This window comes from Mus caroli, chromosome 11 (genome assembly GCF_900094665.2).
Source record: "Mus caroli chromosome 11, CAROLI_EIJ_v1.1, whole genome shotgun sequence".
Lineage (NCBI taxonomy): Eukaryota > Metazoa > Chordata > Mammalia > Rodentia > Muridae > Mus > Mus caroli.
In genome coordinates this window covers 75,558,203-75,585,646 of record NC_034580.1, presented here as the reverse complement: position 1 = coordinate 75,585,646, position 27,444 = coordinate 75,558,203, and the positions used below count along the sequence as shown (strand labels likewise).

The 27,444-nt window shown below is 42.1% G+C and overlaps 1 protein-coding gene across 1 annotated transcript in view; it reads left to right on the top strand.

Annotated features, from left to right (window-relative positions):
• Myo1d (myosin ID) overlaps window positions 1-27,444 on the top strand; it is a 297,401-nt gene that overhangs the window by 154,295 nt on the left and 115,662 nt on the right. The window contains exon 17 of the mRNA XM_021176177.1: window positions 23,436-23,659. Within this exon, the coding sequence (XP_021031836.1) occupies window positions 23,436-23,659 (224 nt within the window). The remainder of the gene's footprint in view (window positions 1-23,435; window positions 23,660-27,444) is intronic.

Genomic DNA, 27,444 nt, shown 5'->3' with positions numbered 1-27,444 from the left:
AGGTGGAACTCATTAGAGCTAGATCATTGACACTAAAGTAAATTAATCAGCGCCAAGATTCATGGATAAAATAACCTTATGACAAATATAAGTACAAAGTCTTGTACAAAAATATTCAATTTTTTTTCTTATAACAAAACTATTCCCAGACAATTCCTTGGAATGACTAAAATTGTCCTTCCTGTGTTGCAGGAAAGCTCTTACCCCTCACCCACATTTCCAGATAGGTGACTAGCTTGCACTGCAGCAAGAAGGACGTTCACTTAGCCTGACGCTCAGTCTTCTAGCCAACTCGAGGGTATAAGAGTTGGCTCGTGACTTCTTCAGCCATGACTGCTCAATAATAACTGCTAGTTAGGCTGCAGCCTCATGTAGTGGCACATTTTGGGGACTGGGAGAGGGGATTTGTTTGTTGTTCTGTTCTGCTTTCGTCATGGCTAAAATGTTTGTTTCTTACATTCCCCTGTGCACAGTTTTCAGCAGCTTGATTTGCTGTTTGGTGCTTCGTTTGACTTTTGGTTTGTTTTGGTAGCTTTTGCTTTGTTGTTTTGATGTTTTGTTTTATAGGTTTCTGGTTTTTTGTTTGTTTCTTTATCTTTGTTTGATTTTTGGAGACAGTTGTACTATGTAGCCCAGGCTAGCCTGCACCCATCTTCCTCCTGCATTAGCTGCCCCAGTGCTGGGATTTATAGACACTGCGTCATGATGCTGCCTTAATGTATCATTTCAGGATTTTCTTTTTTTTTAATTTTTAATATTTTTTATTACATATTTTCCTCAATTACATTTCCAATGCTATCCCAAAAGTCCCCCGTACCCCCCCCACTTCCCTACCCACCCATTCCCATTCTTTTGGCCCTGGCATTCCCCTATATTGGGGCATATAAAGTTTGCAAGTCCAATGGGCCTCTCTTTCCAGTGATGGCCGACTAGGCCATCTTTTGATACATATGCAGCTAGAGACAAGAGCTCCGGGGTACTGGTTAGTACATCATGTTGTTCCAACTATAGGGTTGCAGATCCCTTTCAGGATTTTCTTTAGAGTAGCACAGTGATCATTTATTTAAACTTTGTACTTCCTTATCTTATTTTATGATTTAAAACTTCCCATATAACTGGGAATTGAGGTTACACGTCTTTAATCCCAAGTACTCAGGAGGCAGAGACAGGAGGATCTCACTGAGTCTGAGGCCAGCCTGACTACAGCCAAGTCTACACAGAGAGACCCTGTCTGAAAAGCAAGCTTTAGATTACAACTTATCAATAGTCATGAGTTTGCTTTTCAGTTTTTCATCATTTCACAAAAAGCTTCAGCTAACAATTTTGTACATGCTCTCTTACCTTCAAGCAAGCCTTTTCTTTGAAGAAGTTGCTTTTATTGAAGACCCCAGAGAGTTCATTTTAGAAACATCTGTATATTGTAGGAACACGCAGGCACAGATCCAGTTATCCATAAGTATGTTGATGTTGCCAGGTGGGGGTAGTGCAGACTTTAATACCAGCACTCAGGCAGCAGAGACACATGGATCTCTGAGTTCAAAGCCAGTCTGGTCTACCAAATGAGTTCCAGGACAGCCAGGGCTATCCAGGACAGCCAAGAAAACCCTGTCTCAAAAAACTGAAAACATCAACATTTACTGTGTTGGTCTCTAGGTCTGTACACTTGTGAAGGAGTAAGAATTTTAAAAGCAAATAGCCTACTTCTATTCTTAGGGAATTATTTTGTTCTCTAAGTATCTCTTATGAGGATTTCAGCAATGCCAAGGGTTCCCTTGGAACACTCTTTCAGAGCAGCTGCCTCAAAGCGTAAACTCAGACTAGAAATGCTCAATTGTACGCTGTGAACATTTTTAAATATGTTGAAGATTACCCAGTTGCTTTGCTTTGTGGTTTGTCTGTTTGTTTGTCTGTTGTTTTCTGCCGCACACTCAGGCTAGGGGGCCCATGAGCCTCTGGGGATGATTCTGTCTTCACCTTTGGTCTCCCCCACGGGAGTGCTGAACTTTGCTTTCTTGCAAGCTCAGCTGTAGCTGTTACATGTTTATACATCAGTAGAGTTTCTTGTCATATTCCATGGAAATAGTAAGAGAAAAGTAGTGTAGTCAGTTTTGGAATTTTAAATAAAAGTGTATCAAAGAGGAAACAGTAGCCATTATGAATCTTATGGCCTCAGTCACACAGCTGAGATGAGAGGAAATTATCAGACCATGAGAGTTGTTTGGGGTTTCCATTCTTCCAAGTTGGGGTCATAGATAGCTAATGTTGTGAATGACTGAGGTAGAAGGTACAGTCACTAGCACATATTTTCAGGATATTAGCAGTGTAGGCATGATGTGTTTCAGGTATGAATGAGACATTCAAGTAGAAATGGCTGGCAAGCAGTTGGTGATGAAAAGGAAGGAAGAAAGGAAATAGCAGTTTTCTTTTTTTGTTTGTTTGTTTTTGTTTTTGAGTTTCTCTGTGTTGCCCTGGCTATCCTGGAAGTCACTCTATGGACCAGACTGGCCTCGAACTCAGAGATCTGCCTGACTCTGCCCCAAGTGCTGATATTAAAGACATGTGTCACCAACACCCAGCCAGCAGTTTTCAAACATACAGTCACCAGTGTGTTAACGTAGACTATGATAAGCACCAGATACAGGAGAACTAAATCCAAGGAACAGAGTCCTCCAGCAAGGAAGCATGTTGGACATTTATAATAAAACAGTATGGAAACGTGTGTGTATGTTCTCAATGAAGAAACCAAGGCATGTTTGTCTTCTGAAACATGTAGGAGATTTCAGCTACTGAATTTGAAACCTTATCCTGCATATATTACTAAACCATGCTATTAGAATAGTATTGCTATGTACAAGTCATTGATCTTACAATTCTGAAGAAAATCTCTGAGATTTATGATATAAGCCAACAACTGATCCATTTAAATATGCAGCCACATCTGCACCTTGACAAATGACAGCCTTTTAGAAAAATAAAAAGGCTTCAGCAGAAATTATCATTGAAACCACAAGGCATTCTTGCCTTCCCGCCCTCAGCACCCTCCTCCTCCACCACCCAACTGGTGAATAAAATGAGAAAAAGCATATTTAAAGAATAATGATGATGTGTCAAAACCAATTTGTCTCATCCTTATCTCCTCCTAGATATGGCCAGTGTCATCTGTTGCCCTTCCACAGCCCACTTCCCCCGCTGTCAGTAAGTGTCCTTTGCCTCCCTTCCCTAACCCATTCCCCCACATTGGACTCCGATGATTTGCTTTCCAGAAAGAGCAGCAAACCCGTTGCCTGGGTGATAGCTCATTACTACGGCAACCAATTTGGTGCATCAGTATGAATCCCAATTTTAAAATGTAATTATGCCGAGATGTGTACATATGCTTCAGATTTACTTAAAAGAAGTCTGTTCCCAGTTGGAAGAAAAACATTTCCTGTGCTAGATGAAAGAAAGGGAAAACCTTTATTTTCTTCTCTCGGGCTGAATACACCTCTCAATTGAGTCTCCACGGTGTCAGGAAAACAGCTTGCTTTGTTTTTTTCCCTCACCACTTTTGTTTTAACTTGAGATGTTCCCTTTCTCAGACATTTCTCTCTTGAGACCTGTCACTCACAGCCCAACAGCTGGTGTCTCCATGGCAACGGTGGCTGGGCCCCTATAGGTGGTATCAGAGAAAAGGGGGAGGGGATGGAAACATGGCTACATTTTCATTGCTCTTTTCTTGTTTAATTGCTACAAGCTGAAGAGATTGACTCTTTGTAAAGCATTCATTAGGAAAAGGAAGGGGATTTAGTGAATAGATGTTTACACTAAATCACAATATTCCTGCTACCCCGTACTCAAGAGGAGCAAGCTCATGAATAAGAAGTGTAGCTGGAAATGTGTTCAGGCACGGGGAACAAAAGCCATCCAGTTGCTACTGAGCAATTCATTTTTGCTCCTTCCCCAACAAAAATAATTGTTCTAAAGACACAAAGGGCATATTTGGGTGGTAGGAGTATTTATTTTAGCTGCCCGCCTTATTAAACATGCCTACTAAATCACGTAAGCCTTGCAACTCATTACGTTTCCCCTGTATCAGCTGCTGGGAAGCACAGCTGCCGAAGCCATCTTCAAGTCCGGCTTTCTAACAGACATCTTCTCCTCTCCTGCCTTCACCTCTGCCCCACTGTTAGCTGGCCTTCTCTGGTTCTTGTGAAGATCAGAATATTTTCTTGTAATGGCTGTTCGTCCCTTAGTGAAAAGTAACTGCCACTTAAAGAATTTTTAGGGTTTTTTTTTTTTCATTTGTTTGGTTTGTGTGGTGGAGTTCTGTTTGTGGTGTGCAGGGGATGGAACCCAGGCAGGCCTCAACATTTGCAAGGCAAACTTGTCTTCATTGAACCATATCCTTAGTGCAAGTTTAAAACTATACTCCCTAGCATATCCAATTTTTTTCACATATTAACCTAAGAAAATGTAACTGTTTATCAAGGTAGCTATATAAGATATGTGTAGTTTCAGTCTGAGCATCGCAGGGGTGAGGTACCTTGTTTTCTTTCCTTTTGCTTAGCAAATGTATGAAATACTATCAAGTGATGTGCGAGAGTCTGACATTTCTAGTGCAGCTGAACTGGTGAGCTCCAGGTTCAATTAGACTCTCAAACCATCAGGTAGAAAGCAGCAGAGGAGGACATCGGTGTCAACTGTTAGCTTTCATGTGCATGAGCACACCTCTGCTTACCCATCTACATGCTTGTATACAAACATGGATACCTGTGCACATCATACGCATAGTAAGTGGTGAGAACTTGCCAAGGAATAACTTAGCAGTATATTTTTTTAAAAATCTAAAAATGTTTTGCCTCAATTCTAGCTACTATACTTCTAGTAATTAATATTGAGAACATTTTTATTTGTAAAAAATTTTTGTAACATTTCTTATGAAAGTAGAAAGCAGTGGGAAAAAATTAAATGTTAAGACAGTAGTTATATATATTATACATTTGTGCAGCAAAAAACAGCTATTAACAGTGGCCTTGTAAAAAATTAAGAATATCAAAATGTTCCTGATAAAAATAACTACTGTACCACATGATATTAAGTATTATTTTCTCTTGGCTGTGTTGTTCATTCTGGAACTATCTGCTTACATACTCATCATAGTGAAGTGGACAGAGCACTCATTGGGGGCAAGGCTATAATCTTACGTAAAGAAAACTTAACAGTATTTTTATTCAGTAGTTTTATTGGACTGTCTTAATGTTGTCAAACATCATGGTCTATCCAAATTTAGTAGAGTAATGAGAGCCTGTACTTTTTAAAAAAAAAATGTAATTATATCAAGTGTTGTGGTGCATGCCTTTAATCCTAGCACTTAGGAGGCAGACGTGGGTGAATCTCTGGTCTACATAGTAAGTTCCAGGACAACCAGGGATACATGATGAGACATTGTCAAAGAAGAAGAAGGAGGAGGAGGAAGAGGAAGAAGAAGAGGAAGAGGCAGCAAATTGTAAAATAAGATGTTTATTTAGGATATTACATTTAAATTAGGATATTGAATATAGAGTTAAAAAAATAATATATTAACTCAGGATAGTCAACATCCTAAATGGTTTTATTTTGTCTTTGTATGGCTAGGAAATGGACCATTTACAGAAAATGAGTTGATGATGAATATTCTTGGAGAACCAAGATATAATCAAGTATTTATCATTTAAATTTACTTTTCCAGCTAATTTTGAGTTTATTAAGCTTTAAATGAATAGATTATAAATAGGAACAACATATAGCTCTACTCTTATTATTTTGGCCTAAATTTTGAACATTTTATTACAATTAACACATTTTGAATATTTAAGTAAAGATGACATCAACCCAGTCATTGTCCAGCTCTCTCTTGTGCACAGTTTTAAAACTCAAAGCCATGTCTTATACACTGTGCATAGGTATTCTCATACAAAAACCAACAACAGCATGAAGATGCCCCCGCCCACACTGAGTGACCTTCTAGGTTTTCTTCCTTGACTCTTACATGTACAAAACTATAGTCTTAGTTTCAGTGATGATGTTCATCTATTCATAAACCCTTCCATCTCCTAAAAATTAAAAGCAGACTCTTCCAGCATCTCATTCAACCAGCTGCATCTCCTCCCATGCCGTGGGCTGCCACTGTTTCTCGCCACTGATCTGCAGACACAACCTGTACTGCGTACCTCATCACCATGCTTTTACACATGCTACCTGCCTTGTTCTCAGTGCTCTTCAAATGACACTGCCCTCCACCAGAGCCTCCCAGCGAAAGTTTTTAACTTCTCTCCACTGCTTGTCATTTGTGGGGCTGAGACGATGACTTCAGTGGGAGGGAGGCCCTTGAGCCTAATGTTGGTTACAAGATCCCGGCTTTCTGTCATCCTCACTTTTGTCTCTAAACGATAGAGGTGGATAAAGCAGGTCCATGTCCGGTGTGAGTAGGACATGGGGATCTCTTACATTATGAGTTGTAAGCAGGACTGATTCAAGGTCATTTCTTTAAAGCTCATACTTGCTTTCTTGAGTGAGCAAAACCTATGTTCTAGGGATTGTATGACCCCTGGGAGTGTGCTGTAGGTGTAAATGCCCCTAACGTATGTTGTAAATACTCAGGGCAGAGAATCTCCTACTCAGCTACGTGATTTATAAGAATCTTGCTCAAAAGAAAATGCTTATTGTCCTTTTTAATGCCTGTACTTTTTCCCCAGTGTCTAAGTCTTAAGCCATTTATTCCTTTGCACATATATATTTAGCTCAGTTAGCAGTAGGTCAGCAGGAATGGCACGCACAAGTGTACATACCACGGGAGGCCACCCACACATTGCCTGTTACAATGTTACAGATACTAGTGAGTTCTTGACAACTATTTGTGTACGTTTGACAATACCAAGCAAGTGAAGGAACTAGTACAAGCAAGAATTATTCTTGACTGAGAAAATAGTCTTAAAGGTTTTATTCTTCCTGAGTTGAAGAATCACAAACCTTGCTGATTTCCAGCCTCCACTGTGGTTCTTCTGAGCCACAGAGAGTTCTCCCTTTAGTCTACTGTAAGACGTTGAGCTCCAGTCTCCACTCCATAGGACAACGTGCTTATTAGGTCACGTGTGCCTCAGTTTTCTTAGGTGTGCAAGGAAAATAAAACCGTACTTGGGGGTATAGTTACTATTATTAGATGAGTCAGTATGCTCAACATAGTTTCAGCACTCTGTAAGTAATTTATTTACTTTCTGTTGTTATTAATACCAATATTGCTGATTTGGACTTGAGTCAAGTTATTGCCATAGCTATGCCATATAACCATGTGAATTAGTGCCAAAGACTACTGGAAATGATTATTACAAATGTGGTGGCCTAAAACAACAGAAATGTATTCTTTCATATTTCTAATGGAAAGTTTTAATTCAGTTTATTGAGCAAAAACAAGCAGATAGCAAGACAGTGCTCTCTCCAAAGGTGGTGAAGGAAATCAGTCTCCTACCTCTTCTAGCTTCTGATAGCTCCCACCAGTGTGTGGCTTGTGGGAACATCACTCCAATCTCTATTCTTGCCATCGACCCTCATGGAGACAGTACTGTCTGCTCTTGCATTTCAGTTCTCCCCCTGCTACCTTCTTGTGAATTATGTGACTGCATTTAGGCTCCAGTCAGGTAATCCAGGATATTCAACCTGTGTTAAAAGCTTTAATCATATAAACTCTTGGGCTATTTATTGCCATTAAAATAGAGTATTAATATCAATCATCTCTTAAAGATCTGCCTATAAATATTGTATAATTTCTTTGGTCAGAAACATCTGGACCAAGTTGTGTCACCTGAGTCAATATTTTCTTCAGTGCTGTTTAGCAAACCAACTGTCTTTGGTCTATTTACCTAACAAATAATTTACAGAATTGTTTTCACTTGTAAAGTCATGTGTGGTGTTCTTCGCTATTCTTCAGGAACCCTGTCTAGCAAAATTAGAGGGAAAACCCTGAGATTCATTTCTCTTAAGAGAGAGTGGAATCTAATGGGTAAGTAACCCCTGACCTCTGCAGTCTGCAGTGGGGAGTGGGGAGTGTTTGTGCTCCTCTTGGAACAGTCAAGTAGCACTGAGGTATTTTTCAGTTGCATGTGCCTCCTAAGTAAAAAACAGAAAATAAGTTATTGTAATTGACACAGTAGAAACCTCCCTGTGTGGTGGTGTTCTGAAAAGGAACGGCAGCTTCCCACCAGGCATGCTTGCTCCGATTTCCTGTCAACCGCAGTATATGAATCAGAAAAGGTGAGAGAAATGATCGCCACACAGTGGCCAGTGGGATGTACGGGGACATGACCCAGAGAATAAAATATACCTATGCCAGCCTTGTCTTCTCAGGCTTCTCTAGGAAAAGAACACGGTCCTATAATCCACACACAGCACCAACCTGTATGTAGGTGAGACTGGCCCAACTCCAGGTACAAGAAGAAACAAAGTCTGTTAGAGTCACTAAGTTCTAGGGTAGTGCAAGAGGCTGAATGATGGACTCTAAAAGATGTCTCCTTTCTAATCCCTGAAACCTGTTACCTCAGCTGGGAGGAAAGCTTGCTTCTGCACGTGCACTCTGTTTCCATTTTTATTGGATATTTCCAAATGTAAAGGAAGTCGAGATTCTTTTTTTTTCTTTTCTTTTCTTTTTTCTTTTTTATTTATTTTTTATTAGATATTTTCTTTATATACATTAAAATGCTATCCCGAAAGTTCCCTATAACCTCCCTCCTCCCTGCTTACACAGGTTCAAATGAGAGAATCTCAGAATCCATGACCCTTTGGAAGGACAGAGACCTGCTGGGTCACCTCTCCAGAGGGGTGTGAGCGAGAAATTCTCACAGCAGCTGTAATAACGCTGGGACTTTGTTCATGGCCATGTCTTCTCATGAAACCTCTGCCAAAAGCATCAGAGAGCTAGCTAATCTAGTCTAGCCCCAAAATGGCTTCTTTTTTGGAATCAGAACTTTTAAATAAGTTTAATATATATTTTTTAATTTTATAAACTTTATTTTTAAAAACTTGAAAATAAAAAATTCATACACTCCTATATATGAAAAAAAAAGAATACGAGCTGGTGAGATGATGGCTCAGCGGTTAAAAGCACTGACTGCTCTTCCAGAGGTCATGAGTTCAAATCCCAGCAACCACATGGTGGCTCATAACCATCCATAATGAGAAACAAATAAAAAAAACCTGGGTCAGAGCAAGCAGGGCCTGGAGTGAGCGGGACCTGGAGCAAGTGGAAGTAAGGGGTGTGGGGGGAAGAAGAAAAAAGAAAAAAGAATACATAATTTTTCAAAAACTATATAATCCTAAGAATAGAAGTTCATTGAGTCATATAAACTTTAGGTCTAGTCAATAAGTTTGGTATGTGATGTGATGTTATTATTTACAGAGTTTTATTAATTTCAAAACCAGTATAGAATTAGTAAATAATTTTTGTTATTTTGGTTTTACAGAAACCAAACAACAGAAGTCTAGTCTCCCCCACAGTCTCATCCTCTTTATTCAAGTGTTAAAAGGAATTTTCTCATAGGCCCTGTGAAGGCAGGAAAAATTACACAGTAGAGCTCATGGCTTCCTCCTCAGTCATTTCTCTACAAAAGAGAAAATAGAAGTCTGCATTTTCCTTAGTCACTTGATGAATGACACTTGAGCACTGAATTTTGCCCCCACCCAAAATAATAATTCTTTATTAAAATCCTAAAACTAAAATGAACAGGTAGGTAAGCAACCACTTAATTTAGAGTCTCTGCATTCTATACTGGGAACCAGCTTAAGGTAAAGATTTTGTGTTTTGAACGAAATCCTTTTGCTGGGAAAGCAATGTTCAACGAAACTCAGACTTTTCCATTTGTCACTATCTCAGGGGCCAGTGGTCTTTCAAGTTGATGTTTGTCTATGCTAGACTGCTCTAGAGCATGCTGTTAGACTGCTCTAGAACTGTGGCTATCAACATTGCTCTTGAAGTTCTCCATTGCTGAAGACCATGGCTGCTGCCAAATCTCTCCTGTCCTGAACGTTTGTTTCTGAGTGGCTTGGCTCTTCCTCATGGCTGTGTGACGGGGTGAATTCTTCCTTCTGAGTTCTGCTAACCACACAGTTACTGGGCCCTCCCTGCAGGTCAGACTCTCATGACCTTTTCTCAGACAAGCAACTCTCATGTATAATAAATGCATTTGTTTTATTCAGACCAATAATGATTCATTCACCATCAGGCACTCTTTGAAAATCCAGTCCTGAATGAAGCAGAAATAGATCTTGTCTTTGTGGAATATACCTTCTGGCCAAGAAGTGAAGCAAAAGGCATGAACAAAGAAATAACTTCAGCTTATGTAACGCTGTGGAGGAAAGTCCCTCAGGACCAGGATGCATGGAGCCAGGATGTTCCGCAAAGTCCTCTCTAAGGAGAGCTGACCCTAGGATTACATCAAAGAGAACAGGGACTGAACCAGAGAAACACTGAAGCAAAGCCTGCAAAGCAAGATGAGCATTTGAAGGCCTTCCCTGCAGCCCGCTGGCTGGGTCTGCACTCCCACCACCTTGCACATGGCTGTTCCTTCAAGGCTCAGTGCAGCAGGGTTTATCTCCGCACAAGGTGTCAGCTGGAGCCTGGGTTTGGATTTAGTTCTCTGTAAGGACACCTGAGGGCGGCTATGAGGGAGTTCCATGAAATATTCATCACAAGCAGTCAAGAGGGATGAGAAAAAAGAGAGAGGTAGATGTTGATGATCCTAATGTACTTCTCAGGATCACAAACAGAAATGACTATAGGCAATTTAGTGCTGGGGTTTATTAGAAACGCTGTCTGAACTGGAGGTAGGTGTTCCTGACTTTGCATGAAACTCCTGGATTGGCTGGTGTGTTAACTGGCAGACTCTCCACTATAGCTTAAGTCTTCTGTAGTCAAATAACTGTATTATGTGGGTGCACACATCTGTGTATCTGTTCATATCAGTTCATCTCCCTGCCTGTTTCCCAGTGACTTCCTTTTCCTCAGCGGCTTTTGCATCTGTTTCACAGAGATTTCTCCTGGTGATTTGATATTAACCCTTCTTAGTCCCTGACCAGAAGGAGCCCATTAGCATCCTGCCCACTCACCGATTGTGCCCATCTGCTGTACCTGACAACTAGTTTGCATTCCAAAGAATCTAGAGCTCTTATGGGCATGCCACACTTTTAAATCATAGATAATCTGTAGAATGCACCCTACTGACTGCCATTCCTGGGGTGAGCATGAGAGAAAAGAAAGCCCTGGTTGTAAGCCCTCTCATCCCTGTGTAGCTTGTATCTTAAGAAAAGCATAAAATTATTTTATGGACATATACTTGATTTTTAGACTAGGAACAGCATTTCTAAATATAGCAGCAACCAAAGAATTGAGAAAGGCAGATGTTGACAGCTGTTTCTGCCCCAAACTTAACACTCTTAATTCTCAAAGTATATCGCTACACAGAACCAGAAAGTGCAGTTCAGACTGGCACAGAGAATACTACCTTCTCGCTCCGTCTGGCGCCCCCTTGTGGTTGTAAGATTGGAACTAGCAACTTCAGCAACCTGGCTTACTGTTTCAGAGCAGAGGCACTGCTAAATCCTTGGGCAGTTTCTGAAGACACAGGAGTGGCGTTTTGTTTTCTTAGTTTTCCTCAGAAACACTGAGTAAAATTCTTGTCATATTTTATTTTCATGAACTAATAACTATATCAAAGTTGTCGTAAAGGGCAAAGTGTAGTCTCAGGAAATATAAAAGACTAGCTGATTTTTTGTATACAAAAACTTTTGCAGAATTTTACATAGTAAAATTCTAAGTACAGGATGGCTTTAAAAAAAAAAAAAGGATGAAGAAACAGTTTAAAAAAAAAAATTCAAGCCAGGCATGATGCTGCAAGCCTGTTATTCCAGCATTCCAGAAGTGGGGGTGGGGGGATTCTGAGCTGGAGGCCAGCTGGGACTACACAGGGAGACCCTGTCTAAAAACATTTGGGTAGGAGGATGCTGGGGAATTTTTTGGTAGTTTGTGAGGATCAGAGTTCGGATTTTCAGGACCCATGTAAAATGCTAAGAAGTTGGGTAGGGTACCTGTAATTCCAGCTGCTGAAGGCAAAAGGTAAGAGCAAGCTCACTAGGGAAACTAGCCACATCAGTAAGCTCTGGGTTTGATTGAGGAACCTTGCTCCAATGAATGAGGTAGAAGAACAAACAGTAAGGATGATTATCTGCATGGACACAGGATGAATACCAGTGCACTGTTTTCCATCGCCCCCTAGGCCATGGCAAAAGAGACCTTTGAGATAACGTGTATGCATTATCAGGAGCTGTTGGGGTCCGTGGTAGATTCCCTAGATGGTCAGCTTACCAGGGAAGAACCTGAAGCCTCTCCCTGCAGAGCCTGCCAGGGAGCTGTCCACCTCGCCAGTGCTGGATTTCTGAGCAGCAACCTTGCTCTGCAGTATTGGATACTTTATACAGTTGGAGCCTTTTAAAGGGGTTTGTAGTAAAACAATACTGAAAGACATGGTGGCATACACCTTTAATCCCAACACTCAGGAGACAGAGGCAAGTGGATCTCTGTCAGTACTAAAGCAGCCGGAGCTACATAGTGAGACTCCATGTTGAAAAAGAGCTAAAGTCAAGATGTAGGCTTCATGACACTTTCAATCAAATATATCATGTATTTTGACCGCATTCACTATTTCCCCCTTCTGCCCTCCTCCCTACTCATTTCCCTCCTCGTCCCAAATAGGCCCTTCTACATTTGTGTGTGTGTGTGTGTGTGTGTGTGTGTGTGTGATGTGGGATCACATTGTGTTTTTGTGAGTCTGGTTTATTTCATTTAGCATGTGATCTCCAGTTTCATTCATTTTCCTGCCAATGAGATCATCTCATTCTTTGTGATGGACTAAAATTCCATGTGTGTCTACACCATGTTCTGTGGCTGTGGACAGTAGGTTGATTTTGTGTCTCTACTACTAAGGATAATGCCTCAGTGAACAGAAGCAGGCATCACTGTAGCCTGCTAACTTAGAAGTTAGGGTTTTTAAGAAGTTAGTTGTTTCCAGGTACCTCAGGAATACTGAACCTTTCTTAAGCTAACCCAGGTATCTTGTCTTTCCTTTGTGCCCCCTCCAGAAGACACATGTACCTCACAGGCTTATTGAAGGAAATAAGACCTCCACAGCTTCTAGGAATATTTTATAAGTCAGAAAAGATTGAAAGAGAAAATAATCTAAATGCCAGTGTTTTATAAAGATACAAGGTATTTTCCAACTAATAGAGTAATAGAAATATAGCTTATATTTAGATGTGGGAACTTAAGTCGCCAGAAAGATAATTAGTGTTATTGCTGGAGTCTAACTCTGATACCTCTAGGTATATAGTAAGTGTTGTTTGTTCTTCTTCCTATTAAAAACAAGTTATTGTTGATGAATATTTAGTATCTCATTGGACCTGTATGCTAAGAAGTAAAATAATTACCAATTTCAAATATCATGTTGTTCCAAAATGGTGTTCACAGTTAATTCTTAGTTAACTTTCTAAGAGTGCTAGGTAGAAATTGCTCAGCCAATATTCAGTGTACTTTTTTNTTTTTTTTTTTTTTTTTGGTTTTTTGGTTTTTTTGAGACAGGGTTTCTCTGTNTAGCCCTGGCTGTCCTGGAACTCACTTTGTAGACCAGGCTGGCCTCGAACTCAGAAATCCACCTGCCTCTTCCTCCCGAGTGCTGGGATTAAAGGCGTGCACCACCACGCCCGGCTGACTTTTTTCTTTTTTTTAGCGTACTTTTTCTATATTACAAAAATTTGAGTCATATATTTTCATTTATCAAAGCTATTTGCCAAAGTGAACTTTCACTTTCTTACGACAACTCTTCTTCTGATGTGTAATTCCTCGCAGCAGTCCATTGGCACACAATGAAGACAGCCCTAGGTAACAAAAGGAAACAAAAATCCCTTTATAACTGTAAGTTAAGCTTGTCAACAAACCCTGATGTGCCTTTGTGGTAAGTGCCATCATAGCTGCAGTGTGTAAGTCCCTCTTCGAGTCTGCCTCTATCTTACCATAACACTGTGAACCTCTTCTCATGAAAGCAGAACAACAAGGTTGTGTTCGTGCTGTAGAAAGAGAGCGAGTCAGTTGAGACATGGTAATTTGGGGGTTGCCTGCCTTTTACGTGAAGAGTGTAGACTAGGCTGTATTTGAAACCAGCACTCCTGTTGACTGTTAAGAAAGCTCAGGTCTCGTTCTCAGAGGGGAAATCAAATGAAGGGCACTGCCCTGCATAGGATCACTGGCTCCCAGTTGTGATCAGTTCTTGGAGTTAGAGCAGCCTGAGATACAATTTCAGTATGTACTGTAAGCTGCAGAGTACAAAACATCCGCCTGTCTGAACCACTAAGAGAATTAATGAGATACTGTGTGTAAATCACCTTACTCAGAGGCCAGCACAGGCCTGGCACTCTCTCCTTCCCTCCGTCTGCCAGCTGATGAGTCCAGTCTGTTCTTATGTGACGGACTAGGGTTGGATGAATAAGACTGATAGAAAACTTATCAAGGCGGATTATTTTCATCACAATATGTTTAAAGGCCCTAATCAAGGGGAGGGGATAAACAAAAGATCAGGATTTTTAAATAAAAGTAAGATCTACATTCTTAATTTTTTCTCCTTCCTCCTCAGATTCTAAGTGGCTTAGTATGAGTATAGCCCTGTGTAGTACTCTACATTGTAACTCCAGAAGAGAGTAAATAAGAATTAGTTTTGCATTCTTAATTTCCAATCTGTTTAACGAGCCTAAGCTCATTTACATACTCAAGCACTTATTTTCAGTTTGCTGCATATGCCCCCACCTGTGTTCAGAAAGCACAGATAAATAACACTTAGATCTTGCTGATTCAACTTTAATTTTTGTGCATTTATTGTTTGTGTGTTTATGTCTATGTGTGCCGTTGTACAAGTGTGGAAAACAGAGAACAGTCTTTGGGAGTCTGTTTTTTCCTCCCACCATGTGTGTTCTAGAGATTAACATCAAGTCCTCAGGCTTGGCAGAAGGCACCTTTACCTGCCGAGCCTCATTGGCCTACTACTTCAAGAGTGTGTGTGTGTGTGTGTGTGTGTGTGTGTGTGTGTGTGTGTGTATACACACCTATGTGGACACACACATATATAAAGACCATCTCACTTATGGAAAATTTGTTAGAAATACATCCTTTAATTTGTTCTTCTCTATCACTTAAAAATAATTTTGTTATTTTGAGATAATTATAGATTTATAGAAGACTTACAAGGTTAATATAAAGAATTTCTGTGCTGCCCCAAGTGTTAAATGCTTTTCCCATATTTGCTTTGTCATGTTTGTTCTTGGGTCTCTTTGCATATATCTATGTAAACATATACACAGAGACATAGCTGTATCAGATTTTTGTTTGTGTGTGCATATGCACTCGGCTATTTAAAGGGAATCCAGATATTATGTCTCTTCATAGTACTTCATCATGTGTTTCCTAAAAATGAGGACATTCTCTACCATAGTTATAAAACAGCTATAAAATTAGAAAATGTTGGTGTGGTTTTCTAAGGCGTTTACTCAGTTGAAGAAAACATAGGGGTTTTTTGTTTGTTAGTTTTTGTTTTTATTCACTTTACATCCCCATCACAGCCCCTCTCCCTCCTCTCTTCCCAGTTCCACCCTTACCAATCCCCCCCTTACCCCTCCTCTTCTCTGAGGAGAAGGTGAGCCCCCCCTTGGGTGTCACCCCACCCTGGAGCATCTAGTCCTGGCAAACTGGGTACATCCTCTCCCACTGAGGCCCAACCAGGCAGTCCAGGTAGGGGGTAAGGGGGGTCAGGGAACAGAGACCAAGACAGCCCCCCCCTTCCACTTGTTAGGGGACGCACATGAAGACCAAGCTGCACATTTGCTACAAATGTGTAGGGGTCTAGGTCCAGCTCCTCTATGCTCCCTGGTTAGTGGCCCGGGCTCTGTGAGCCCCCAAGGTCCCAGATTAGTTGATTCTGTGGATCTGCTCATAGTGTCTTTGACCCCTCTAACTTGCTTACTTCTATCCCCCACTCTTCCACAAGACTCCCCAGGCTTTGCCTGATGTTTGGTCGTGGGTCTCTGCATCTGACTGCATCCACTGATGGATGAAGCCTCTCAGGAGACAGTCATGCCATGTTCCTGTCCGCAAGCATACTAGAGCATCATTATTACTGTCAGGGGTTGGCTCTCTCCCATGGGATGGGTCTCAAGTTGGGGCAGTCATTGGTTGGGTGTTTCCTGAATCTCTGCTCCATCTTTATCCCTGCACATCTTGTAGGCAAGACAGATTTTAGATTGAAGGTTTTGTGGGTGGCTTGATACCCCCCTCCCTCTTCTAGTTGTCCTGCCTGGAAACAGGAGGTGGCCACTTCAGTCTCTATATCTGCCCCCCACTGGTAGGATTCGAAGCTAAGGTTGCCCTCATAGATTCCCCGTATCTTCTCCCTTACAGTAAGCTTGGTGGTAGAGGACAGAGAACCTTCCCACGTTTGTTTTTCTTGGTTTCTTTCCCTTTGCCAAAGTACCATGTTTTAGAGTGGTGCATTCTGATTGTGTTCAAATGCGGTGTCTGTATACAGAAATGTCTGTAGTCAAGTATGTGTTAAAAATATAAATATTATCTAATGTATATATCCAGAATGTCTCAAAGTATCTAATATGCTAATGTGAGTTGTAAACTTCCAAAATAGGTATTTCAGTGTACAGCTTTTCCAAATTTAATGAATAGTTAGTCCCCTTTTAAAGGGGCATTGTAAAAAGCCTATTTCAGAATTCACGATGGAAACTCTGCAAAAGAAAGACTTATCTCTGGCTGGTTCTGAGTTTTCAAGTATCTAGGGAACCGTTCAAAACTGAGATATTTTGTAAGCATCTGGCACTAAAGTGTAATGGGTAATTTTTTTTTCTTTAAGGAGGCAAAGTTGAAACATCCCAAGACACCACTTTGGATCATTTCAAACTCATAAGGCTTGACAAAAACACTATAGTTCTCTATCAAAAAGCAGTTTAGAGGTAGCCTTGACTTGAACGGTTGTAAAGGTAAATTATCAGTTTTGTACCTTTGCTCTCAAGAAACTAAAGCCAAACAAAAGCAAGGAGTCACTTCAATACCACAGAGTGTTTACTTTTGAACAAGATGGAGTCCGATATCAATCCCTCAGAATTACTGGGCCTGTTAACTAAAGCATTTTGTTTTCTTTTGTCTGCAAAATAACTGTAATTTTAGGTTTTGAAAGGGTTAATGTTGAGATTGACCAAAAGGTCAGTTGCTTCCTGAAATGGGAGTTGCAAGGAAACTGTCAGATCCTGTCATTGCCGTGCTGGAGTCACTGTGAGCAGCAGTGGCCTGCACACTACTGACAGCTAAAGGACCTGGGCAAGGCTGCATGCAAGTCTCAGACACCTGCCTGCTTAGTGCTCCAGACTCAGTTACCACAGCTCAAGGATGGACTCTGTGTGTGTGTGTGTGTGTGTGTGTGTGTGTGTGTGTGTGTGTGTGTGTGTGTGTGTTGGTGCATACATGCTGCCACATGTGTAGAAATCATGGAATAACCTCAGTTGTCAATCTTTACTATTAATCTTTGCCTTTCACCTTGTTTGAAACAGGGCCTCGTTGTTGTTGTTGTTGTTGTTGTTTTCTGCTGTGGGCACCAGGCTAGCTGGCCAGCAAGTGCCCAGGATTCTCCTGTGTCTGCCTGTCATCTCTGTGGGAACAGTGGGGTTACAGATGGCTGTGCTTCTGTATTTGCCTTTCTGTGGGTTGTGGGGTTCAAACTTGGGTCCTCATGCTTGCATGCCAAGCTGTTTGCCCACAGTGATCATGTCTAAATTCTCTTCTACCAGGCAGACCCTGCACCCCACTCTGTAACAATAGTTGGGCTCATCAGGACAGCTTATGATGATAGCCATTCACATGTACATTTCTGAATCTCCTTTTTTAAAATGGTTTATTGACTGACGATTTAGTCACCTCATTTCATCTTAGATTTCTCATAGATCATCTTAAAATATTATTAATTTATATGTAATACTGAGGGGCTATGTTTTAGGAATTATACTAAAAACATAAATTATATCCACTAGATTTTACCTTCTTGATACATACTAACCTGCCATTCTGATAAAAATGTCTTGAAATAGCACACTAGGCCTTTATTAATTTTGTTCCTCAAACAGATATTTTAGGAGAAGAGGAATATGTTTCTGTCTTTGAGCCTTGCTTTAAAATAACTCCTAAAGAACAATAGGATATATGTGACATGAAAGAAGAGGGGACTCCTTAGGGGGAGGAAGGAATGAGCGAAAGAGGGGGGACACAGTGGAGGATGAGCAGGATCGAAGTGTAATGCTCTGTGGGTGTGAAAGGGCCACAGTGAACCCCACTGCCTTGTGCACTCACCAAGAAAACCACTCGTAGAAGGGGCCAAATCAGACGGTCACATTCTAAATTGGATTGAATATGTGATTATCTGTGAGAAATTCTATGTGTTTTATGGTTTGCTCAAAGTTCAACCTGAGACTTCAATGTTCTCTCGTATCCACTACCATCCTTTAACAGGTAGACCCTGTCAAAGTAACTAAGATGAGCATTTAGAGTATAGAAATGGAGAAAGACCCTCTAAAAACCTTGTCTCTAGGCCAGAAAAGGGTAATGTCCACCTTTAACCCCAGCACTTGGGAGGCAGAGACAGGTGGATCTCTGAGTTCAAGGCCAGCCTGGTCTACAGAGTGAGTTCCAGGACAGCCGGGCCTGCACAGAGAAACCCTGTCTCGAAAAAACAAAAACAAACAAATGAAAAACCTACGTATGGAGGCTTAGGAAGCTAAATCTTGAAGAATTCTGGTTGTAGGAACCAAAAGAATGCCCACTTGAGAGAGTACTAGAAAGGTATGAGGTAGTGATTTGTACTAACCGTAAGACAGACCCACGCTGGTGACAAGAATAAAAGTAAAAAAAACAAAGCATGTGGGGCTCTGGGATGGAGAAAGGAAAGCTGGCCTCTTCTGACACTAAAGCAGAGGTTCCCAGTTAACCTGTAATGAGTGCCAGATATTACTCTGAAATGCCTGACCGCTGAGGAAGCATGAACCAAAGGAAAGATGCAGCAGCCAAATGGTGCTGGAAACCCCCTGTTAATGGTAGAGATTGTGTTTCTATCTCCCCTCTCCGCCCCCGGCCCCCACACAGCAGGGTAGTTCTAAACCTTAGATAAAACCACAAGGACAAGCAGAGCCTCAGTGCACATGACAGCAGACAAGAGACAGGAACTACCTTTGGAAGGGAACACGTGATAATTCCCCCAAGCAGGTGTCTGCATACAGCAGAAGCCACCCAATCATCTCCCAGAGCTGTGGGAAGAGCCAGGTACCTTGTCCATAGAGGAGCGAGACAGGCAACTGAGGAAAGAGGTTAGTAAGAACTGCATAAAGGGGGCTCCTTTCGGACACCAAGAAGCTGGTGGCTCCCTCTCTTTCTCACAGATTCACCAAGTTTACCATTCTGTTTAAAGTCCTGGGCTTGGGGACATCAGACTCAGAAGGTCAGGCACAATACTGAATCCAAGGATATTACATGAAAGAGTAGATACTGAAAAGTCAGACACACATCTCCCATACCTTCCTCTCACTCAGAGAAACCTAGTAGCAAAGAGACACAGTTACATCCTAGAGTCCCTGACAAATAGCGAGTCCCCAGCCGAGTCATACACTGAGGGAAAGTGAGATGCTGTGAAATAGGAACCATGTGCCTTTCATGGAATCTTCCACAAGCAAGGATGAGCTCCCTCCTGAGTGACTGCAGCATCCTTGGCATTGTCATAGCCGTGAGACGTGGCAGTGAGCAAAGAGAGAGGGACGTGAGCAGTGCTCCGGCATGTCAGCAGCATGGTCTGTTAGAGTGTGCTGAGAGAGGAGACAAGATTGACCAAGGAGCAGAGGAGTCGCCTACAGGAGAAGGAGAGTGGGGACAAGTGGAACAGGATAGTGGCAGCTGAACAAGCCCAGAGTAAGAAAGTCACCCAGGTAGCATCTGGAAGATCATCCCAGACAGGGAAGAGCTAGCATGAAGGCCTGAAGGGAGGGACCCTGGCTAGTTCCGGGTGCAGCAGGGAAGCTAGTGTGTCTGGGACAAGCCAGGAAGAAGAGGGGCAGTAGGAGATGGGGACAGACAGGGAGGAGTATCAGGCAGCCATTGGAGGAACATTCATTATGCGAAACATAAGGACACATTTGGAGGCAGAAATGTGACATAAATAGATTACATGCTTCTGTGTGGAGATTTGCTCAGTACTGTCCTGGCGCCCTGGGTAGTGTGCTCAGTACTGTCCTGGCGCCCTGGGTAGTGTGCTCAGTACTGTCCTGGCACCCTGTCCCTGTGGGATGCTCCTGCTTTCCCTCTGTCCTAAAAGGCTACTGGCCCTTTCCTGCGGCTCTGTGCTCCATGCTGTCCCCACCACTTCACCAGGACACTTCTCTAATCTCTGGTGAACCAGCCTAACCCCATCTTAAGGTCAGTAGCCATTTTGTTACAAGGTCAAAATAAGTTCATTTATGTTTACTGGAAAACTTGAGTTCCACCTTGCCTCAACTCATTTTCCGGAATTTGGCATGTTTTATACCCTACACCCTGGCCTCTGCTCTCACAGGATGTTCTGTCAGGTTCCTACATGACATTCCTTGGAAACCTCTCAGCCTTGCAGTCTGGGGACTATAAAAACCCCACTTCTCCTATGTTTGGTGCTGGCCTTCCTAACTTTTGTTTTTTTATTTTTGAAACAAGATCTCATTTTTAAAATATTTAAATGCTTCTTTCTTAATTTTTGAGATAAGGTCTCCTTATGTAACCTAGGTTGGCCTTGAACTCACTATAAAGAATTTCTGATCTTCCTCTAAATCAGAACTTATTAAAATGCTTTTACATGGACATATAGTGGTTCACATGTGGAATCCCAGCACTTGGGAGACGGCAGCAGGATTCTGTGGCTGAGCCTGCTGCTCTGAGAAGTGTCACTGGTTACTTGGTGGGCCTTTGTGACATTTGGTGAAAGGGAACATTGATATACTAAGAAGGTAAAGGAGCGGTTTAGAAATTGTACCTGGAGTTCTAAACTACGAGTGAAGGCAAACACATAAGGTAATGGGAGAATAATCATACTCCCTTATACAACAATAAGCCCATTTTATATGCTATACATAATTTAATGCAATACATATGTGTGTGGATATGGTATGCATAATAAACACTGAAAACTGTTTTGACAGCTGTTGAAGTGACAGCAGGATGAGTGTTGGTGAGACAGGTAAATGCCCAGGTTTTGAAATTTGAACAGAACATACATGCATAGTATTGGCAGATATGACATTAAGTCCTAGAAGAAGCAGCTAAAATAGTTTGTGAAGAACAAGCATGCAGGATGGGAAAGTAAGCTCAGGTGACAGGGAAAGGGTTACTTACTGTCTTTTAAGCTAAGCATTTTTTTATACTATTTTTTTCAACAATCTAAAATCTAGATAAGCCAGCTACACAAACGGAACAAGTGAAGCCTGTCCTTAAAAAGCACTTCCGGAATGCTTTCACCGTTTCCAACCAAAACTGTTTTAATAAAAAGCTTTACAAAATGCTTCTTGGAAATTAGAAGATTGGCTTTGTATAAAGTGGGCACCAGAGAATCTCAATTTTCTCCCCCCTCTGAAAAGCAAAGCCACAAACAGTAGGGAACTTGAAGTGTGTTTTGTCTAAGAAATTGAATCACACACTTCCACCCTCTAATTGTGTTCCCTTTGGTTTCTCAAGATACGAAAGAAGGGGCCTTTATTTTAGCACTCGGGTGGGGGCGTAGCACAGCCATCTGCACAGCACATTCAGCTACAGGAAGGAGCCGCTGAGACTAAAAAGGGTTCTGTTCCGTGCCACGTGAGAGCACAAGATGGTTTTCATTGCCTCATTGTCTTCCAGTACTGGTGATATGTGAACCCCAGATTGCCATCACACACGTTGCTCACACACCACGTTTCCCTTATGTATTGCGGGTTTTCTTGACCCATCGGGCTCCCTTGATAACCTCCTCCCATGTGGTCTGCAAACAAATCTGTGCGCTTGCTCACGCCGCGCCACAGGCTGCAGAGGGAGAATGTGCCAGCACACAGTGAGCACTCAGCTGCAGGAAGACAGCCTCACAACAGCTAAATGGAGGAGCTGGTGCAAGTGTGTCTCAGGAGAATTCAGGGAGCACAGATGGGGATTCAAGAGGAATTACAGGAACCCTGGAGGAGGCTGGAGAAGCCATCCCTACTGTGGGCTCTGAATTCACGGGGTTGAAACCAGAGAGAAATAACACAAGCCACCTAAGGATAGGACTGGGTGATTAAGGCACAGAGGTGAATAGCAAGGGATCTGGGGGTAGCGTTCGGCAAAGAGAGTATGGTTAGTCATCTGAGGTCGCAGAGCCTCTGTGGCAGAAAAGAACAGAAAAGGGCACATACTGGAAACAGTAGGGAAGAAAGCAAATTCAGTGATTGAGAGAATGAGTCAGAGAAGGGCCCTTCATCAGTCAAAGATTACATTAAATTCGGCGTTCTCAAAAGATTGTAAACTAGGAGTACCTGGGTACAGGAGCTTGAAAAGATCTAAGTATCTCTGACGTGATGCCTGGACAGATTTGGTGTTTGTATATTGTCTGATTATCGAGTGCTGAAGCCCAGGGGAACTTAATGAGATACTGATGGTCTCTTCTGCCCTCTCCCCAGGAATGAGTGTATCGTGCCTAGGAAAAGCTGGAGCGTGTAAATCCACTTAGCACCGGTGTGCTATCTGTGTGAAGCCGCATTTCTGAAGCACTGTAGATGCTAACGGCATTTGGCTCTGACTCATCTTACTTGACTTCAGCTTTCCTAAAATATTTATCCATCTACAGATACTTGCATTTTGGTTTCCTTCATTTTGTGATAATAAAGTTAAAACAAAACTGCTTTAAATACCACACACACTTCTCTATAAAATTATGATTGGCTAGGGAGTGGGGGTGAGGGGGAACGTCCGTGATTCCTCACGCCATCTATTGGCAGCAGATGGAATAGACAGGCTTTGTCTCTTTTTGGTGGTGGTGGTGGTGGTGGTGGTGGTGGTTTTAAGTGTATGTTAGTTTGTTTGAGACACATTTTCTCTATGTAGTTCTGGCTGTCCTAGAACTCACTCTTTAGACCAGGCTGGCCTTGAACTCAGAGATCTATGTGCCTCTGGCACACACCACCACCCACCACCCCTGCATTGATTTTTACTGCAATCAGGTTACCAGCTGAGCTGGTTAAGCCGAGGAACCATCTGTAATGCCAAAGTCACCTACTACTTAGTCAGCCAGCAATGTTTTCAGTTTCCTTTCTCTCTCACGAAGGTGTGGCGTGGCACCCTGGCCCGCATGCGGTACAAGAGGACCAAGGCAGCTCTGACAATAATCAGGTACTACAGGCGCTATAAAGTGAAGTCGTACATCCACGAGGTGGCCAGACGATTCCACGGTGTCAAGAACATGAGAGACTACGGGAAGCATGTGAAGTGGCCAACCCCACCAAAAGTCCTGCGGCGTTTCGAGGAGGCCCTGCAGTCGATTTTTAATAGGTAAGAACTTGTTGGCAAGTGCCACATTTCCTATCTGGTAGCATGCTCCCAAATCCTGGGCCATGGTAGTGGCTCAGCTCTCTGCTGTTATGATGCCTGACTCTCCCTCCGCCTTGAGTTTGATCGATTTGTTTTCAAAGGGCATCTGCTTACCTCTCAAAGTAATGGAACTGTCAGCATATTTTTCCTGTAGCACTTGACAGCATCATGCCACAACATCCAAATGCCTGGATCTAAGCCACATTTAAGATAAACTACCAGCATGCTGTCCCCACTTCCTGTCATTAGCAAAAAACCATAAATAACTTTCTTAAAATCAACACACATAATAAACTCGCAGGTCACCTTGATCCTGTCAGGGCAGCGGCTCTTGGGCCAGCTGTGCCTGAGGCTTAGAAGAGTTCCTACAGCCCTGTCACCCTGGACCCACCAGAGAATCTGTTTGATGGAACAGAGCGTGGGCCAAGGTCTTTAACGTGTAGGTTCCTAGGTGGCTTTAAAGTGTAGCCAAGGGAGAAAACAACTATGACCTGTCCTGAATCTGAGACTGTCTTTGCCTTCTCATATTTTTAGCTTATTTGTTGACAGCATGTACACAGCAGAAACAGTGGTCATGCAGTGTCTTCAGATAAGTGGCTCCAGACTCCCTGGAGACACCAGAATCCACAAGTTCTCAAGCCCCTAATGAAGAGTGCTGTAATTCATTCTCTCTCTCTTTCATTCTTCCTTCCTTTCTTTTTTTCTTTCTTCCTTCCTTCCTTTCTTCCTTTTCTTTTCCTTTTTCATTTTTTTCTTTTTTCTTTTCTTTTCTCTTCTCTTTTTGACAAGCTCTCTCTATTACATAACTCTGACTGTCCAGGAATTTTCTTTGTAGACCATGCTGACGTTGAACTCACAGAGATCCACCTGCTTCTGCCTCCCAAGTGCCAGGATTAAGGCGTGCACCACAATGCCCGGCCAGTTTGTGGTACTTTGGTTTATTTCTAATACATAATACAATATAAATATTTTGTATATGGTTGTTATTATTGCCGTATTGTTTAGGGAATAATCAGAAGGAAAATCTCTACATGTGTTCAACAGAGTTACAACCATTGATGTCCTAACTATAGTAGCCATCTGAGGCCAGCTGAACCCAAGGATGCAGATCCTATAGATAGGACGTGCTGATAAAATCTAGTGCTGTCTTAGCTCCATCATCTAGTGGCATTAACCAAACTAGAAGCTCCCTAATGTAGTCATTTAATATAATTTCCTTTTAAAAACACTGCTTGACCTGGGTGTGGTGGCACACGCCTTTAATCCCAACACTTGGGAGGCAGAAGCAGGTGGATGTCTGAGTTTGAGGCCAGCCTGGTCTACAGAGTGAGTTCCAGGACAGCCAGGGCTACATAGAGAAACCCTGTCTCAAAAAACAAAAACAAAAACAAAAACAAAAACAAAAAAAATACTGCTTGACTTCAAATTGTATGATGAATTGGACTTTTGACTTCTTTAGAGTTGACACTACATTGATAGACTGTGTGCAAAAATAGAGAAGTCACATGACAGAAAACTCATGAATATGTATCTCATTTGTACTTTATAAAAACTATATGATACAGACCTGATGGTGCAACCCCATAGCTGCTTAGGGGGCTGTAGTGGGAGGATCACAAGGTCAAGGCCAGTTTGGGTAACTTAGACTCTACCTCGAAAGGTTAAGCAGGGGGCAGGGGAGGGGGCTCTTGGTATACAGCTCAGTGGTAGAATACTTGCCTAGGACTAGGCCTTGATTCAATAATTCAATCCATAAATCAACCCAGTGCCATAAAAGGGGGCCCACAAAAGGGATAAAAATATAAAATTAGAACATAAAGGCACAACTCTGTCAAGCCTTAGCTCTCAGACACAATACTGAAAGTATAAGCCTTCAGTCTTGGCGAGCATTTCATACATTTTCATTAACACTACCTCCTGCCTGGGTGTTTTATATATTTCAAAAGTACTTAAGCTCCTTTTAAGTTCATATTTATTTCTAAGTGAGAAATATGCTTATATATAAAGTTGAAATCCACCATACTCTTCATTCCTGTTTTCTTTCTTTCTTTTGAGATAACCACTCTAGCAATATTGTTAATACCCTTCCAAACTTCTGCCTTTGCTTTTTTTAGTGCAAGTGCACATGCAGGCGCACGCGCGCGCGCACACACACACACACACACACACACTGTAAAAGGCAGCACCATAGAGGGATAAGGAATCCAGATCCCAGAACCTGGTTCATATGTTGGCTTTCTCTGGACTGGCCATGTAACTTTGAGTAAATTAGTTAACTTTTATGTGTGTATGTATCTCAGGCTAAGTTGTAACTTGCTATATAGCAAGGTTGACCTTTGACTTCTGATCTTCCTGCCTCCCATTCCTGAGCACTGGGATTACATGTGTGCATTAGGACTCATGTGTTGCAGCCATCAACTGCCAGTAGCTTCTTAGCTAGAGGTAGGCCCTCATGAGCCCCTCCATCCACAGTGACATTCTGACCAGCGTGGCCTTGTGCAGCTCATGAGTTCAGTGGCCCTGTGGTACCCAGGAGACAGTGCCTAACAGGACTCCTCTTCCCTCTCAGCTCGACTTCCCCCCACCCCTTCCTCTGCAGTGCTCCCCGAGCCCTGGGAGGAGGGAGTGTATAGCTGTCCCAATCAGGGATGAGCATTCAAAGTCACTTTTTTTCATTTCTTGACCAGTTATAAATATCTGCATTAGCCACTACCCACTGCAAAAAGAAACTTTTCTGACTGAAGTTGAAAGCAGCAAACCTATGGGTATAAATATAAATATTTAGGAAGCAATTTGACAACATGACTTTAAAAAAAAAAAACAGTAACAGTAGGTTCTCCTCTAGGGTCTATTGCCTCCCCAGCCACAGGCTTTTGACAAAGTTTACAGTGGTATATAGGGATAAATTCCCTCCTGTGGAAAATGCCTCAAATCTAATCAGAAAGTAGTTGGTGGCCTCCGTATAATAGTCATACCATTTGGATTAGTAGGCACATCTTGCCTAGCAGGTTAATAGTGCAGCATGCAGGATCCCATACTGGGTAAGACCACTGATGTCTTTTCTCCCTGTGGCCTGCTTAGCACCTTCTAGCACTGTAAAAGCCAGCCATCGAGGAGGAGGAGGAGGAGGAGGAGGTTCCCGTCAGGCCCAAGTTCATTCTCTATGTCCTGCAACCAATGTATGTGGTATTTTCAGCAATAGGGTCACCAGCTAATTATGGTGGGCAGTCTTGAGAATCAGCTGCAGCCTGTGTTATTGGAGGGACTGGCTGGAACCTCCTTCATTGATAATTCATAGGATGGTGACCCATACCTGGCACTGAGATTTTGCATATCTTCTGTGAATAGCATTTCTACACATACAGGGTTCTTTCATTCAAACTACCTTTTTAAATGTATTTTATTATTTTATTTATTAAATTAGCTTACAAAGTAGTACATCTTTGGTTGTGGTTAGCCCATCCCCCAGTTAACCCTGTAGCTCCCCATGCACCCCCTTTGCTTTCCTGACCCACATATTCTCCTACTCTCCTCTCCCCACTAACACCTACCCCACCACAGTCATTTCCGGCTTCCTGACCTCTGCAGGTATCCATGTTAACTGTCTAAATCTAAAAACGGAACACTGAGATCCAGATATGAAAAAGAACATGGATGTTTGCCTTCTGAGTCTGCCTTCTCGCAGTGCAATGTTTTCCAGTTCCATCCACGTTGCTACAGATTTCAGAATTTCATTTTTCTTTATA